Below are 13,786 nucleotides of genomic sequence, written 5' to 3'. Positions count from 1 at the left end.
CTGAAACCACACGCTCTGACACGTGTGTCTGAGGGAGGCATGTGTCTGAGGGAGGCATGTGCCAAGGCTCCTTGCAGGGACACACGCCATCACGAAGGACAGTGAACATGAAGTGAGATGGCAATGGGCAGAACCTACTGGAATGTGGCCTTTGAGGGCACCTCGCTGCCCCATGCCCACGTCACGCCCCGACTCACCATTTTCCCTGTGCTGGAAGGAAGGTGAGAACTCTTTGGCAGTGATCCTGGCAATCCGTGCTTCCTCCTGGGCCTTCTGGGCCGCGGTGAGGGCTGCCTCGGCCTTGGCCCGGGAGTGGGAGGTCCTGGGTGGGGAGAGACAGGGAGGCGGTGAAGGCACACAGAGGGCTGGGCAGCCGCTGGTCCCCACAGTGGGCTGGGCCAGGACAGGATGCTGGGCGCCCTGCGGGTTGTGCCCTCAGACCTCCAGATCTCTCCATTCATTCACTCATTCAGCGAACATCACTGGGCACCAGCCAGGCCAGACACACCACCAGCGCCTTTGGGCACAGGGCAGACCACAACCTGTGCAGTGCTCGGGTCCCAGATGGAAGTTCGGCCTTAAAGGGGAGACTTTGTCCTGGACAGAGCTCCGCGGCCTGTGGCGAGGAGTGTGCCTCCTGCCCTGTGCTGTATGCACTGACTAAAGGCTGAGACCCATGGCTGACCCGTCTCTGAGTCTCTAGGGGTGAGCAGGTGCTCAGTCAATGGTGACCTGACAAGAAACACACAGTTTGGGGGGCAGTTGTACCCCACTGTACCCGGTAAGTGACTGGCCAGCCGGGCTCTTGAGCAGGGACAGAGAGCCCGATGGCACGATTAGTCGGTTCCCAGCAGCAGGTCAGGCCAAGGGCAAAAGGAACCAAACACTCCCCCAGCCCCAGGCGCGGGTCCAGCCCAAGGAGGCTGTGGCCAGTCCTGCTGGAGGCCATGTTGCTGCTGTTGAGGGATTTTCCAGACACATCCAGATGCCTAGTACCCTGTGTCCAGGTGTCTCCGTCAGGTGTGAACTGGGCTTCCCTCATCCCAGCAAATGGCACAGCCACGCCCTGAGCTCTGCCCTGAGAAGGAAGCACAGGTAACATGAGACTGCAGCTGGTCCCTGGCCCCTGCCACAGCCTGGCCCTCCTTCCACTCAGGCACCCCACATACACAGGCCAGGCTGGGTGTCCCCTTGGCCATCATTGGGCACCTTCTGGAAGCTGCTGTCACTGACCTGTCTGTGGAAGAGACAGGCTTAGAGTTTAAGAAGCTTCTCCAAGTCTGCATGAAATACGGTCCAGGGGCTGAGAGAAAGCAAGTCTGTTCCCCACCAACCCTGCCCAGAGATAAATCCTAACTCCCACCAGCATCTTTTTTATTTTTTAGATTTTATTTATTATTTTTAGAGAGAGGGGAAGGGAAGGAGAAAGAGGGAGAGAAACATCAATGTGTGGTTGCCTCTCGCACACCCCGTACCGGAGACCTGGCCCACAACCCAGGCATGTGCCCTGACTGGGAATCGAACCACCCACCAGTATCTTAATGTGGGTGGGGGGCATGACATGGAGCATGGGCAAAGCCCCTCCTCAGAGGAGCCGAGAGGCCAAGTGAAAGTCGAGTGTCTCTCTGCCCCGTTTCTCCTGTGGTTTCACAATGTCGGTGATACCACCGACCCCATGTATGGGTGTGGGGGGCACATGAAATCCCCAAACACAGGCTGGGGGTAGGGGGACATCATCAGAATGGGTTTGTTCACATGTCAATAAACATTCTGAACACAATGCACCAAGTAGCAGACCCGGGGCCGCCCTACACCAGGATGGATCCGGTGACGAGGGCCAGCAGTTAGCTTGACATGGTGGCCCTGAAACATGTAGCCCAGTGGTCCTGGGACTCTGACTCAGGGCCCCGGGGTGTGGGCAGCCCCAGTTGGCCCGTGCCTCTCCCCAGCTAGGCCCACATGAGACGCTCCATTCTTCATAACACAAGGCTGGACTGGGTGCCCAAGGCAGGACAATGCCATGAGTCCCTAAGTCTCACTTGCCTGGTGTCCTGGCTCCAGAGGGCACTGCTTCCCAACACCAGAGAAACTGAGGCACAGTGACCAATCCCCCAAGACAACAGGTAGCCTGCCCCTCAGAGGTCTTCCCTCAAGGCTCCTCTGAGCAGACCGACCCTCCCAACACCCAAGTTCCGCACAGGCTACGGGCCTGACCAGGGGCCCGTGCTCCTTATGAGTGACAAGTCTTTTCAAACTTCTACCACACTAGGAACAACTCTAGTAGAAGAAAATAAATGTATATGACATACATGCACAGCACGAACATGTGTCCAAGAAACGGGAACTGCCGAGGATGCCCACGAGGCAGCCTCCAGGGTTCCCGTTAACGTGCCTCCCAGGCACACCCACACCCCGCCCGCTGCTCCAGCGCCTGGGAGCGGACCCCAAAGACTGAGAAACCTGGAGAAAAACCTCTGCAAAAGTGCGGCATTGCGGAAACCCTCCCCTTCACAGGGTTTCTCTCCTAGAAACGGGGAAAAGATGACTGTCATTCAAGAGAGCTACAGCCCCATGTCCCTTGGGAGCATAAGCTAAGAAGCACCACCTTCTGGAAGATTCCTTTGGAACCCTTGGTTGAAATTACAACAGAAGAGGGGCAGGAGCCTCATGGAGACAAAGCCATTAATAAAGCACTAATTATTAATGCTCCATTTGTATCAGTAATAAATCAATTAGGTAGGTCATTACCGCAGCCTTTAGCCCATCCCCGCCACAGGCTCCTGAGCAACCTCTCCCACCCGAAGCCAGAGTGTTCCAGTCCTGAGGTCCCTGAAGGTCACGGGCACGAGTTCATGAACAATTTGGGCTGGAAGAGGTGTGTCTGTATCTCGAGAGCCATCAGCTCCTCACATGAGAAACTCAGGTGGAAATCAGACCCAGTGAGGGCCAGCGAGAGGCTTCAGTGGCCCCGACGGGAAGTCGGGGGGGCAGGGACGGCAAGCAGAACAGCTCTCTGCCACTTCACCGGCTCCTGTCCTGGGCTGAGACCCCGTGAGCAGACAGCTGTGGCAGCACGGCTGCCCCAACCTGGAGACTCGGAGGCTGGCAGAGGCCCTGAACAGCCCCCCTGGAGGGACTCTGAACTGGGGGCCTTTGGATGGGTCCACGTGTCCTCTGAAACTGCTCAAAATGCTCCACGTGCTTCCGCCAACCCTGAGGCAGAGGGCTCACGGCTTCCATCAGATTCTGTGAGGCCCTGTGGTGCCCAAAGCTGAGACAACCACAGTGCGAACACCTGGTCCCAGTGGAGAGAGGCGCAGCACGTGGCCCGGGAGCCGTGCTGCCCGCTGCGCAGTCTCAGCCCAATGCCCGCAGCAGCCCTGCCGGTCCTGTGCGCACCTCTGCTGGAATGACGCGGCTTCTCTCCAGAACTTGCCATGGGTTGGTTTTTTGGTTTTGTTTTTGGTAATAACTGTTTTATTGAGATATGACTCACGTACTATACAATTCTCCACTTAAAATTCAGTTTTTAACGTGTGTATTCACAGTTCTGCAACCATCACCACAATTCTAGAACATTTTCGCCCCCGAGAACCCTGTTCCCTTTTCCAGTCACCCCCACCCCGCCCATTCTCCCCAACACCTTCCCACCAGCCTCAGGCAACCTCCAGGCTCTTTCTGTCTCAGTAAATTTGCCTATTCTGGACATACCATGCCCAACTAGGGTTTTGGGGTTTTTTTTAAGGCTTCCTTTTTCCTTTCTTTAAAAAAATTGAGGTGTAATTCACATGACATAAAGCAAACCATTTAAAAGCATTCAGTTCAGGGGCATCTAGCACATTAGTGTTGTGCAGCCACTATCTCTACCTAGTGATAGAACATTTCTGTCACCCCAAAAAGGAGACCCAAACCCATCACCAGTCACTCCCATTCCCTCCTACGTCTCCAGCCCCTGGGGGGTTCTGAGTGACAATGCATCACCACGGCCGGGGTTCAGTTGCACCTGGCTGCTGTGTGGAATACCAGGGCCTACCCCCAACTGGCTGAGTGCCCCAATCCCAGGGACCTGGGGTAATTAGCTGGCCAAGGAGTGTCACAGCTGACCAGATGAGTGTCCCCAAAGCCCTGTGCCTGGCTGGGACCCAAGCAGGTGACATCCACCCCAAACCGCCCACATACTTCTGTCCATCCAGTCTGGGATGGGCCTGGCTCTTAGCGTCACACAATACACTCATGTCAGACGATGGGCTGCTGAAAAGCATGTTTCAGGGGCTGTGAACCGAGCAATGGAGACAGTGAGCGGCCAGGCGGTCAGGGGAGACAGCACAGGGGCCTCCCAAAACTGGTGGGAGACTCTGTGAGCGAGGAGGCTTCAAGAGTGGGGGGTTGGGAAAGGCTGAGGAGCGGGGACAAGGCTGGGGACAAGGAGAACCAGGCTCATTCGTGTCTTCAGTCATGCTCGTCTTTACAGCATTTGCTTATCTTGTACTCTGTCTCCTTCCAACAAGGGCCGGCAGATGAATGAACCCATCACAGAATAACTTAAGGTCCCGAGGAAATGAGGGGAGTGGACAGAGGCAAGAAGCAGGAGGTGAGAGTAGCAGAGTGTGTGCCCTGGGCCACTGAGGGGTGCGAGCTCCCAGGAGGCCCAGGCAAGCAGGGAACAGCATCACTGAGGATCAGGGTGCATGTCAGCCCAAATCACAGCTACGACCGGGGAGAGGACAGCCAGGCCAGGCCCTGAACCTGGGCCTGGGCCTGGAGGAAGTCTTACTCAGCCTCACAGCTTTCCTTGGGGTCTCCTCGTCATGACCCTCAATGCAGGCGGCTGGGGCAAGCAAAGGGAGTTCAGTGAAAATGAATGGAAGAGCTTGACGACCCTGTAGACCAGCACTCAGGGCTGGAATGGGCCCAGCACAGCTCCGTGGAGATTCCTCCTTGAAGTCGAGCTTGGATGGCTTGCGGCAGGCATCCCCCTGATAAGAATGTGAGACAGAGCATCCTCTGCTGCCTGCTAACAGCACACTCCACGTTCTTAACAGTCACTGTTGCCGACCATGACAGACGCTGATGAAGAGAGCCCAAACAAGGCTCTGGACTATGGGATGGGACTCACCACCCTGCAGAGAGGGCGAAGTAGGGACACGGACCGACTGAGGAGGGAAAGGCAGGGTGGGTCAACTCAGGGCAGAGCAAGCAGCTGCTGGGCTGCAGGGGGAAAGGGGAGCTATGGATGGTTGTTGAGGAGTAGCAATTCGAGGCTTTGGAGGGACAGTGTACACTGAAGTCCACAGCTAAGCGCAGCACGCTGGACTGGACAAGGTTGCTCACAGGATGAAGTTATAAGGAAACGTGAGATTTTTGTGTGTTTTAAAGTAGCAAGTTTGATGGTTCCTCACTTAGAGGAATAATGTGAACTTTTATTATACTAGTGCCACCTCACAGAACTCAGCTTAAATCCCCCAAAAGCTGGGCTAATGGGACATCATTCCAAAGCATTCTGCACACGTGCATTCCAACAGTATGCCTGCAGACCCCTGTGTAGGACTTCCGGTCCCGTCCTCGCCGGACACGTGTAGCTCAGTGACAGCAGCCTTTCCTGGGGAGGGGGCAGGAGGTGGGACACATCCAGAAGGTCAAGCGAAGACCACTCTTTCACTGTACATGCTTCTGTTTTGTCCTGAACCCCTGGAAATAAAAACCATCCCCTCTCGCCTGGCTGACTCCCAGTGCGGCAGGTCTACTCCGGGGAGGGCCCACTGTACACAGCATCTTCGGGCACCCTCGGCTCTGCTGGATGGGTCCCAGATGCTGGCCCTCCTCAAAGCCAGCATGGCGCGGTGTGCCAGGTTCTTCCGCCCCTCAGGTCCCATGGCCCTGTCCTCACAGCGCCCACGGACCCACCCTTGATGGGCACCTTGATGAGACGTCATGAAAGTCCCCCAACACCACGCACTCCTGGACAGGAAGGCATGCACCTCCCCGCTTGCTCTGAGCTCCTCCAACACGCAGGGCAAGTGAGCGAATGGGAAACATCCTAAAGGGGCCACTATTGGTTTCCCCAGCTTTGCTTAGTCAATATACCACAAACATTAATTCCATAATATCGTACATGTATTTACATATATATGTTCACACCTACATAAAAAAGAATATGCTGTGCCAACCCTAAAATAAAATTAAATCAAGACGAATGCATTTAATAAAGAAAACTCCCCAGCGCATCACAAAGGTTAAGTTTATGAGACTTGCAGGACTTGGGCCAGCAGCCAAGCTCCTGGATGGGTAACAGCTGGGCTTGGCTGGGGGGCAAGACCCCTCTGGCTAGCACCTCGGGGGCAGGGCGCAGCCAGCCACCGAACTCCAGGGGCTTCCTCGTTGCTGGCCACTCTGGACTGCACCTCGATCATGTTCTTTCCCCTGCCCCCAGAGTGGATGGGGCCCTGCACCCTGCCCGCACCCTGCTCCCACAACCAGCTGGGATCCCAGAGAAGTGGCCATGCAGAGTGCACGGGGTCCCCATGCTGCTGCGGACCAGTGGGCAGGCAGGGGCTGGCTTCTTCAACTCGGGAGTCCAGCCCTTGTAGGCAGCTCAGGGGACAGATCTGCAAACTCAGAGGCTACAGAGAAGTCAAGGTCACAGATGCACAAGATGAGGGGCAGGTGGGGCACGGGACGATCTGCCCACATCCCCACAGGCCCACCCTTAGCACCTGTACTGTACGGGAAGATGTCTCTCCAAACTTCATCCTTCTGGAACCTGGGAATGTGACATTAACTTGGAAATAGCGTCTTTCAAGGTATGATAAAACCCCTTCAGCCTGGCTGCCCCCCTTCCGACTCAGCAGGTCAGGGGTGGGGCTTGGGAGTTGGCTGCTGGTGGTACTGGATGGTCAGTCTGAGAACCTTTGTGCGTGGTGGGAGGCTCTAAATTCTGTGCCCCTCTCACTGCCTGCTGCGTCTGTCCTCATCCAGGGGTGGCCCTGCCCTCCAGCCCCTCTGTACTGCAGCCAGACACCAAGTGAGCCAGCTCAGCTCGCCCCCACCCCAGCCCCCAGAATGAGGGCGCACCTGCCCCAGTGCTGCCCCACTCTGTCTGCAGAGGAGCGGGGCATGAGAGCTGCTGGCGGGTCTTCAGCCTCGCCACCCCTTCTCCCACGTTCAGACCTGGATTTTCTTCCCATGCCCGGCTCCTTGTTCTTCCCCAACCAGCGTCGACTCCTCGAGGGCAGGTCTGCGGGACATAAAGGTCTGTCGTGCTCCACTTTGGGCCCTATAGGACGAAGCCCCTGGGCACCGAGCTGTCAGCAGTGCTGATGACCAAGGTACTAAAAAGGGCCTGGAGGTTTTCTGAGATCGCCATTCCCACCCATTCAGCACTTGTTGAGCACCTGCTGTGTGCTTGCTGCAGCCCCAGAGCCACAGAAAGAGGTGGAGAAGACAAGGAAGCACAGTAGAGAAGATGGGGTGCAGCAGAGGGGCCATGGGACACACGGGGTGGGGTTTGTGCTGGGCCTCATCCTGGAGGGGCTCACCCTCACTGGCCCTCAACCCGCTCTATCCAAGCAGACACACTTGACTGGGGTCAGAAGTCCCCCACACACTGCAGTGGGACACCTGGCATTGTTCTTCAAGCGTTCACCTTGACCTCCATGACAACCCTAACACAGGCACAGGGAGTATCACTCCTCTGACAAATAAGGAAACTGAGGCACAGAAACCTGGGCTTCCATATTCCATTGGTGGTTTGGCCTAGTTGATGACCCAAGTTCTCTTCCAGCTCAGAGAAGTGCCAGGAGTCCAGGAGAAAGTGACTGGTCCCAAGGGTGGATGACTCAGGGTGTTGTCCTCCCCAGCCATCTGCTTTGGGGTAAATGTGTCTCCCTCCAAATTCATCCGAACCTGTGAACATGGCCTTATCTGGAAATGGTACAGATGTAATTAGTTCAGATAAGGTCATACTGCATGAGGGTGGGCCCTAGATCCAATGGCAGGTGTTCCTGGAACAGCAGGGGAGACACAGAGAAACACAGGGGAGAGGCCAGGTGAAGGCATAGAGACTGGAGCGCACAAGCCAAGGACACCTGGAGCCCCTGCCTCACAGAGCTTACACTGTCTTCCTTCCCAGCAGCCTTTGATACCTTAGAAGTGGCCCAGGACGGGTCACACTGGAGATGTCCTCTGGACCTCAAAATTGCCACCTCCTCCTTCTGTTTTTTTTGTAACAGCTTTGTTGAGGTTTACTCACATAATACACAATCCACCCACTTACAATTTGGTGGGTTTTAGTGCATTCACAGAGACGTGCAACCATCACCACTACCTAATTCTTGAACATTTCCAAACCCTCTACTACCCTAACTGGTGTGGCTCAGTGGGTTGGGCGTTGTCCTACACACCGAAAGGTCGCCCATTTGGTTCCCAGTCTGGGCACATGCCTGGGTTGGAGACCAGGTCCCTGGTTGGGGACATGCAAGAGGCAACCAATCAGTGTTTCTCTTGAACATTGATATTTCTCTCCCTTACTTCCCCTCTTTCTAAAAATAAATAAAAAATTAAAAATCTTTAAGAAAATAAATAAAAAAGAAACTCTGTACCCATTAAAAGAACTCACTCCCATTCTTCTCCCCAAGTCTCGGAAGCCACTGTCTCTAAGGGTGTGCCTGTCCCGACATTTTGTATGATGGGGCTAGGCAACACGGGCCTTGTGTCTGGCATCTCTCACTGAGGGTCACGTTTCTGGGGCACAGCCACTGTGTCATGTGTGTCCAGCTTTTCAGGGCTGAGCAACGTTCCATAGCACGGCTCTCCCACTGTACGGACGTGCCCTGTGAGGCTTATCCAGTCACTCGTTGGTGGACACTCGGCTGCTCCCACATTCTGGTGATTGCCAATTGTGCAGTGTGAACATGGGTGAACATGTCTCTGTGTGAACGTGTGTTTGCTCTTTCTCCTTTCCTTTTCTTCTCTTTTCCCTCCTTTTTGGCTCCTTCTCTCCTCATCCCTTCTCTCCTCTTTCCTCCCTTCCTCCTGCCACCTGATCCTTCTTCCTTTTCCTTCCCCTACGTGGCCCCAAGAGCCAGACAGGTCTCCGAGCCAAGGCAGGCGGCTTGGGCTGGCTATCTCCCTCTCTGGGTGTCAGGGGTGTCAGCTTGCTGCACCCAGACCCTCTGTTCTGAGATGAACTGACCCTGAACCACTATCCTCTGGTCTGGGCGCCCAGCGGATGGCTGGGGTGGGTGGGTTAGGGTTTCTGCTGAGGGACTGGTTCCCTCGTTATTGCCAGGGGGCAAGCCAGCTCATTGGCAAAGCACCCTCAGGAGACAAAACAAATGCATCCAGGTAAGGCCCTTGCAGATTCAGACAAGACTGGGCTGTGGGGGAGGGAGGGCAGGACCAGCCTCCGGTGGGGTCATGGACTGAGTCCCCATCCTCCGCCAAGTCCCAATTCCAGGTGTGGGCAAGGCCACGCTCCCTCTGGAGGTTCTGTCATAGGGTCCTTCCTGCCTCTTCCAGCTCCTGGGGGCTCCAGGCATCCCTGGGCTTGTGGCTGCATCACTCTAAGGATGTCTTCCCACGAACTCTCCCCTGTGTGTCTGTGGCTCTTTTTCTGTCTCTTACAAGGACACCTGTCATCAGATTTAGGGCCTTTCTCACCCAGGATTATCACATTTCCAGATCTTTCACACTCAATTCCACCTGCAAAGACCCTTTTTCCAAGCAAGGTTTTGCTCACAAGCTTCCAGGGGATGTGTCTGTTGGGAGCCTGGCTGCGTAGCTGGAGAGGGTGGCAGGGCCGGCGCCTGCCCGATGCAGAATATTTCCATTCTAACTGTCAGTGTGCAAGGCCACCGCCCGCTGGCAGGAGGGCAGGGCCAGACCTGTCTACGTCCCCTCCACCCACACAGGGCCTGTGGAAGGACAGGCATCTTTAGGGTAGGATAGACAACCATAATTTCCTTGAAGAAAAGCTGATATCTCAGAGCCAGAATTTAGGGAAATGCAAGTGCGGGAATTATAACATCACCTTAATTCACACTGGCCCCAACCCTTCCTTTCACAGGCAGCAGGCCATGCCAGTCAGCCTTTGTCTCTGCATCATCAAATATGTGCTAAGGAGCCGCCTTCCAGCTGGAGCAACCATCTCAATAAGGATCGATACACGGAGATGTGATAAGGCCTGTTATGTAAGTAAACGAGCAAAGTGCTCACTTACAGAAAGTCACACCCACTTGGCTTCCCATTGACAGGGCTGAGAACCAGCCCATGAGCTCCAGCTTGGGCAGCAACAACAGAGCCGACACTTCTGGCTGCCTGCCAGGCTCCTACACTGTCTCGAATGATCTCCTGACCTGAACAGCCACCCAGGTCTGTCCTCCTCACTGCCCACCCTCAGTGTGCTCAGGCCCCTCATACACACTCTCCACTCACCCCGACTCCATGAGGTCGGTGAGGCCCTCTCTTGCAGGTGACAAAACGTGGGGCCTGAGAGGTTGGGCAACTTGCCTGGGGTTCCCAGGGCACGATGGAAGAGCCCAGGACACACTGGGCAGGTCAGGGACAGACAGATTTCCGCATTGTAATGAAGGGTGCACCACTGTTGAGTAGAAACTCATCCCGGTGTCTCCGTGTGGCTCCCATCAATCAGCCTGCTAGGCTCCCCGATTCAGGATCCGGCCCATCCCACCCCTACCAGTCTGTCGCTCACCGTCCACATCTTCTCAGCCATGGAGGGGAAACGGGCCAGACATGGACAGGAAATGGGCAGGACATGGGAGGACTGTGCAGTCGAAGCTCTTCCTTGGGAGAGCTGCCGACTGGAGCATGCTGACAGATGGGCGACCCAGCCAAGAGGTTGAAGCTGATGACACAGGACATGAGCACTGATGGGAACCACATCTCCATATGACGTTTCACAGATGAGAAAACCAGGGTCCATGGAAATGAGGGGACACACCAGCATCGCACCCAGAGTAAGCGGAGTCGGGGTCTCAGACCCCAGGGCCCTGGGCCCCCACGTGGTGGAACTGGGCTCTGACAGCTTCCAAGAGGCAGGGTGGATTTTCTTCCCGTTTTAAAAATGTGTTGTTTTTCCCTTCACTCCTGGAAGATCTTCATGTATTACAAAGGGTACACGTGTATGTCATGGGATGAACTGTGTCTCCAAACTGCACCTGTTGAAGTCCTCATCCCTGGTACCTGTGCACGTCGTCACCTTATTTAGAAGTAAGGTCCTCACAGAGGTAATGAAGCTAAAATGTGGTCTTTAGGGTGGGCTCTAATCCACTTACAAGAAGAGGGACTAGGACACGGACGAGGGAAGGACAGGGGAGGAGGCCACCATCTACTGGTCACTGCAAGAGACCTCAGGCAGAACCAGGCTGCCAGCACCTGGATCTCCGACCTGTGGCCTGTAGAACCAGGAGAGAAATCTCTGCTGTTTTAGCTGCCTGAGCAGACTGACGTGGTATTTGTTGTTGCTTTCCACAGACTCCTTTTGTTTGTGGACTCTCTTCCTCTCTGGCCACTGCTAATCCTGAGCTCACACCTTGGTTCGAGCCAATCCCACTGACCTGGTGGCTCAGGGATGCTCCCACTAAACCAAATTCCAAGGCAAAGGAAGAAAACCTCTCGCCCTGCCTCCAAAGCAAGCCCTGCTTCCAGACCACAAATCTCATCACAGACAGGGAGACAGCCCAGCCCAGAGCAAGTTCCTCTTCCTCTACTGCAGTTGCCAAGGCAACCCTGCCTCCTGGGGGAGGGGCCCACAACAAGGGCTGGGTGTGCAGCAAGCCTCTGGTCCCTCTAAGCCAGTGCCCAGGGCATGACCCAGCCCTGGAGGCCAGGCCCAGTGGTCAGTCCCTGTAGGACTGGAGCCCCTCTCTTCTGGATTTAGGATCCCCAGGCCCTTCAGCCCAGCCTCAGCCAGCAGAGGGCTCAGCCCACAAGGAGAATTAGTGTTGTTCCTATTTTACAGATGAGGAGACTTAGGCCTGGAGAAGCTGGAAGCCAGCTTCCGAACTCAGTCTCCCTGCTCTGTGCATCTGCCCATGAGGTGTGGCAAGCTGCCCATCTCCTCAGGGGGCCCAAACCTCATCTCCCAGGACCCCCGAGTGAGGATACCAGGGATAGCCAGCCTGTGCCATCTCCTCCTCCCCCCTTTGCCTCCCTGCCTGCTCCTCCAGCCAACCCTGCCCCCTTGCTGCCTTATGAAATGTATTTTGGTAAACAGGCTGCCAGTCCCACTTAGCTTGGGCCCAGTGCTTCTTTCTGAACGAGGGGCTGCACCTTTGGCATGCCCTGTGACTTCCTCCCCGGGAGTCCATGCTCTCCTGAGTCATCTACAAGCAGGTGGACCCTCTCCAGGTTGGGCTGTGAGAGGAAGGGGTCAGGGCTGGTGCAGGGTGGAGGGACGCTGGCAGGGAGCCCGTGGCCTCAGCGACAACGGTGCACACTGGAGTGTGTTAAGCTGAGAGCGGCCCCGTCCTTGCCCTGCATGGGGAGCCAGGGCCTGCAGAACTGGAGCCTACTTTTAACGAGGAGCTTGTGTGTTTGGCAAAGTCTCAGAAGGACCAGCTGATGGCACAGGAGAACGTGAACTCCCACTCCTTACTTCTTACATTCTGCCTGGGGTGCCCCCTCAGTGGGTCTCAAAAACCACACAGTAGGGGGAGGACACCCTGAGAGTCCCTGGGAACCTGCCAGGGCACAAAGAGGTCAAAGGGCTTGTCCCAGACAAACCCAGCTCAGCCTTTGCTCCCACGTGACACTGCTCCCAAGTCCAGGGTTTGGGCCATCGTGATTCAGGGTGTGCCAGAAAGGTGCGGACTTTCGTGGGAGGTCCAGACCTTTACCTGTGAAGAGACCTGGGCTGGTCACCAGGCCCCACGGGCCTCAGTTTTCCCATCTGTAAAATGGAGCCATCTCAAGGATTAACTGAAGTAGCACAGGCTACTCTTCCTTTGCACATGCTCAGCATGCAGTAAATGCTGGCAGATCTGGAAGCTGTGTTCTTTCGGGCCTGGACATTAGTCCTTACCCATCAGTGGGGAACGGGGGTGTAGGTGCCTAAGCCAGCCCTGTTCCCTCCCTGGGATGGGGGGTGCTCCTCCCCCAGGGTCCTTCTTTGCTGCCCCCATGTGACTCAGACAGGACTTTCCCCAGGTGTCCCCCCTCGGCCCCTACAACGGAACTGAGAGGGAGCAGACTCCTGCCAGGACCAGTGGTGATCTGGGCACAGGCCTGCAACCACAGCCCAGTGCAGACAGCCCCCCGCCCTCCGTGGGCCGCTGCCACAGGGTCAGGCCCACCCAAGGCTCAGGGGCAGCACTGGCAGGGCGGGAGTGTCAGGAGGAGCTGCTGTGTTCAGAGCAGGCAGAGGGGCCCTGGCCATCCTGGGGTAGAGTCCTGGGGCACTGTCCCCCATTTGCAAATGGAAAATCCCTTCTCGGCACAGCCCTGAGGCTGCTTCATCTCAGGAACCCAATGGACAAGGATGCCTTGGAAATGAGATTAACATTCATGCCGGAGGTGCCATGGCCCCTCCTGAGCATACATCACTAATCAATCACTGCATTCTTTCCAGGGGCTCTGGCCACAGCCTGGGAGCCCTCCGTGTTTTCAGGCACCCTGACCCACCCATCAGAATCCACTGACAAGTTGTGAGCTAGGCGTCTTCCCTGGGCAGACTGCTACTTATTTCTGTATCAGCATCAGCTTGTGAAGAACCCTGGGCAAGTCTGATTATCACAAAAACACCGTGAACAGAGCAAACGTCATCCAAAGG

General features: G+C 55.9%; 1 protein-coding gene across 1 annotated transcript in view; it reads right to left on the bottom strand.

The window, feature by feature from the left end:
* JPH3 (junctophilin 3) overlaps positions 1-13,786 on the bottom strand; it is a 99,063-nt gene that overhangs the window by 11,415 nt on the left and 73,862 nt on the right. Inside the window, exon 3 of the mRNA XM_024556254.4 lies at positions 198-322. Within this exon, the coding sequence (XP_024412022.2) occupies positions 198-322 (125 nt within the window). The remainder of the gene's footprint in view (positions 1-197; positions 323-13,786) is intronic.

Source organism: Desmodus rotundus, chromosome 12, assembly GCF_022682495.2.
Source record: "Desmodus rotundus isolate HL8 chromosome 12, HLdesRot8A.1, whole genome shotgun sequence".
Taxonomy (NCBI): domain Eukaryota; kingdom Metazoa; phylum Chordata; class Mammalia; order Chiroptera; family Phyllostomidae; genus Desmodus; species Desmodus rotundus.
The sequence above is the reverse complement of the archived record's forward strand: the minus strand, read 5'-3'. Positions and strand labels throughout refer to the sequence as shown.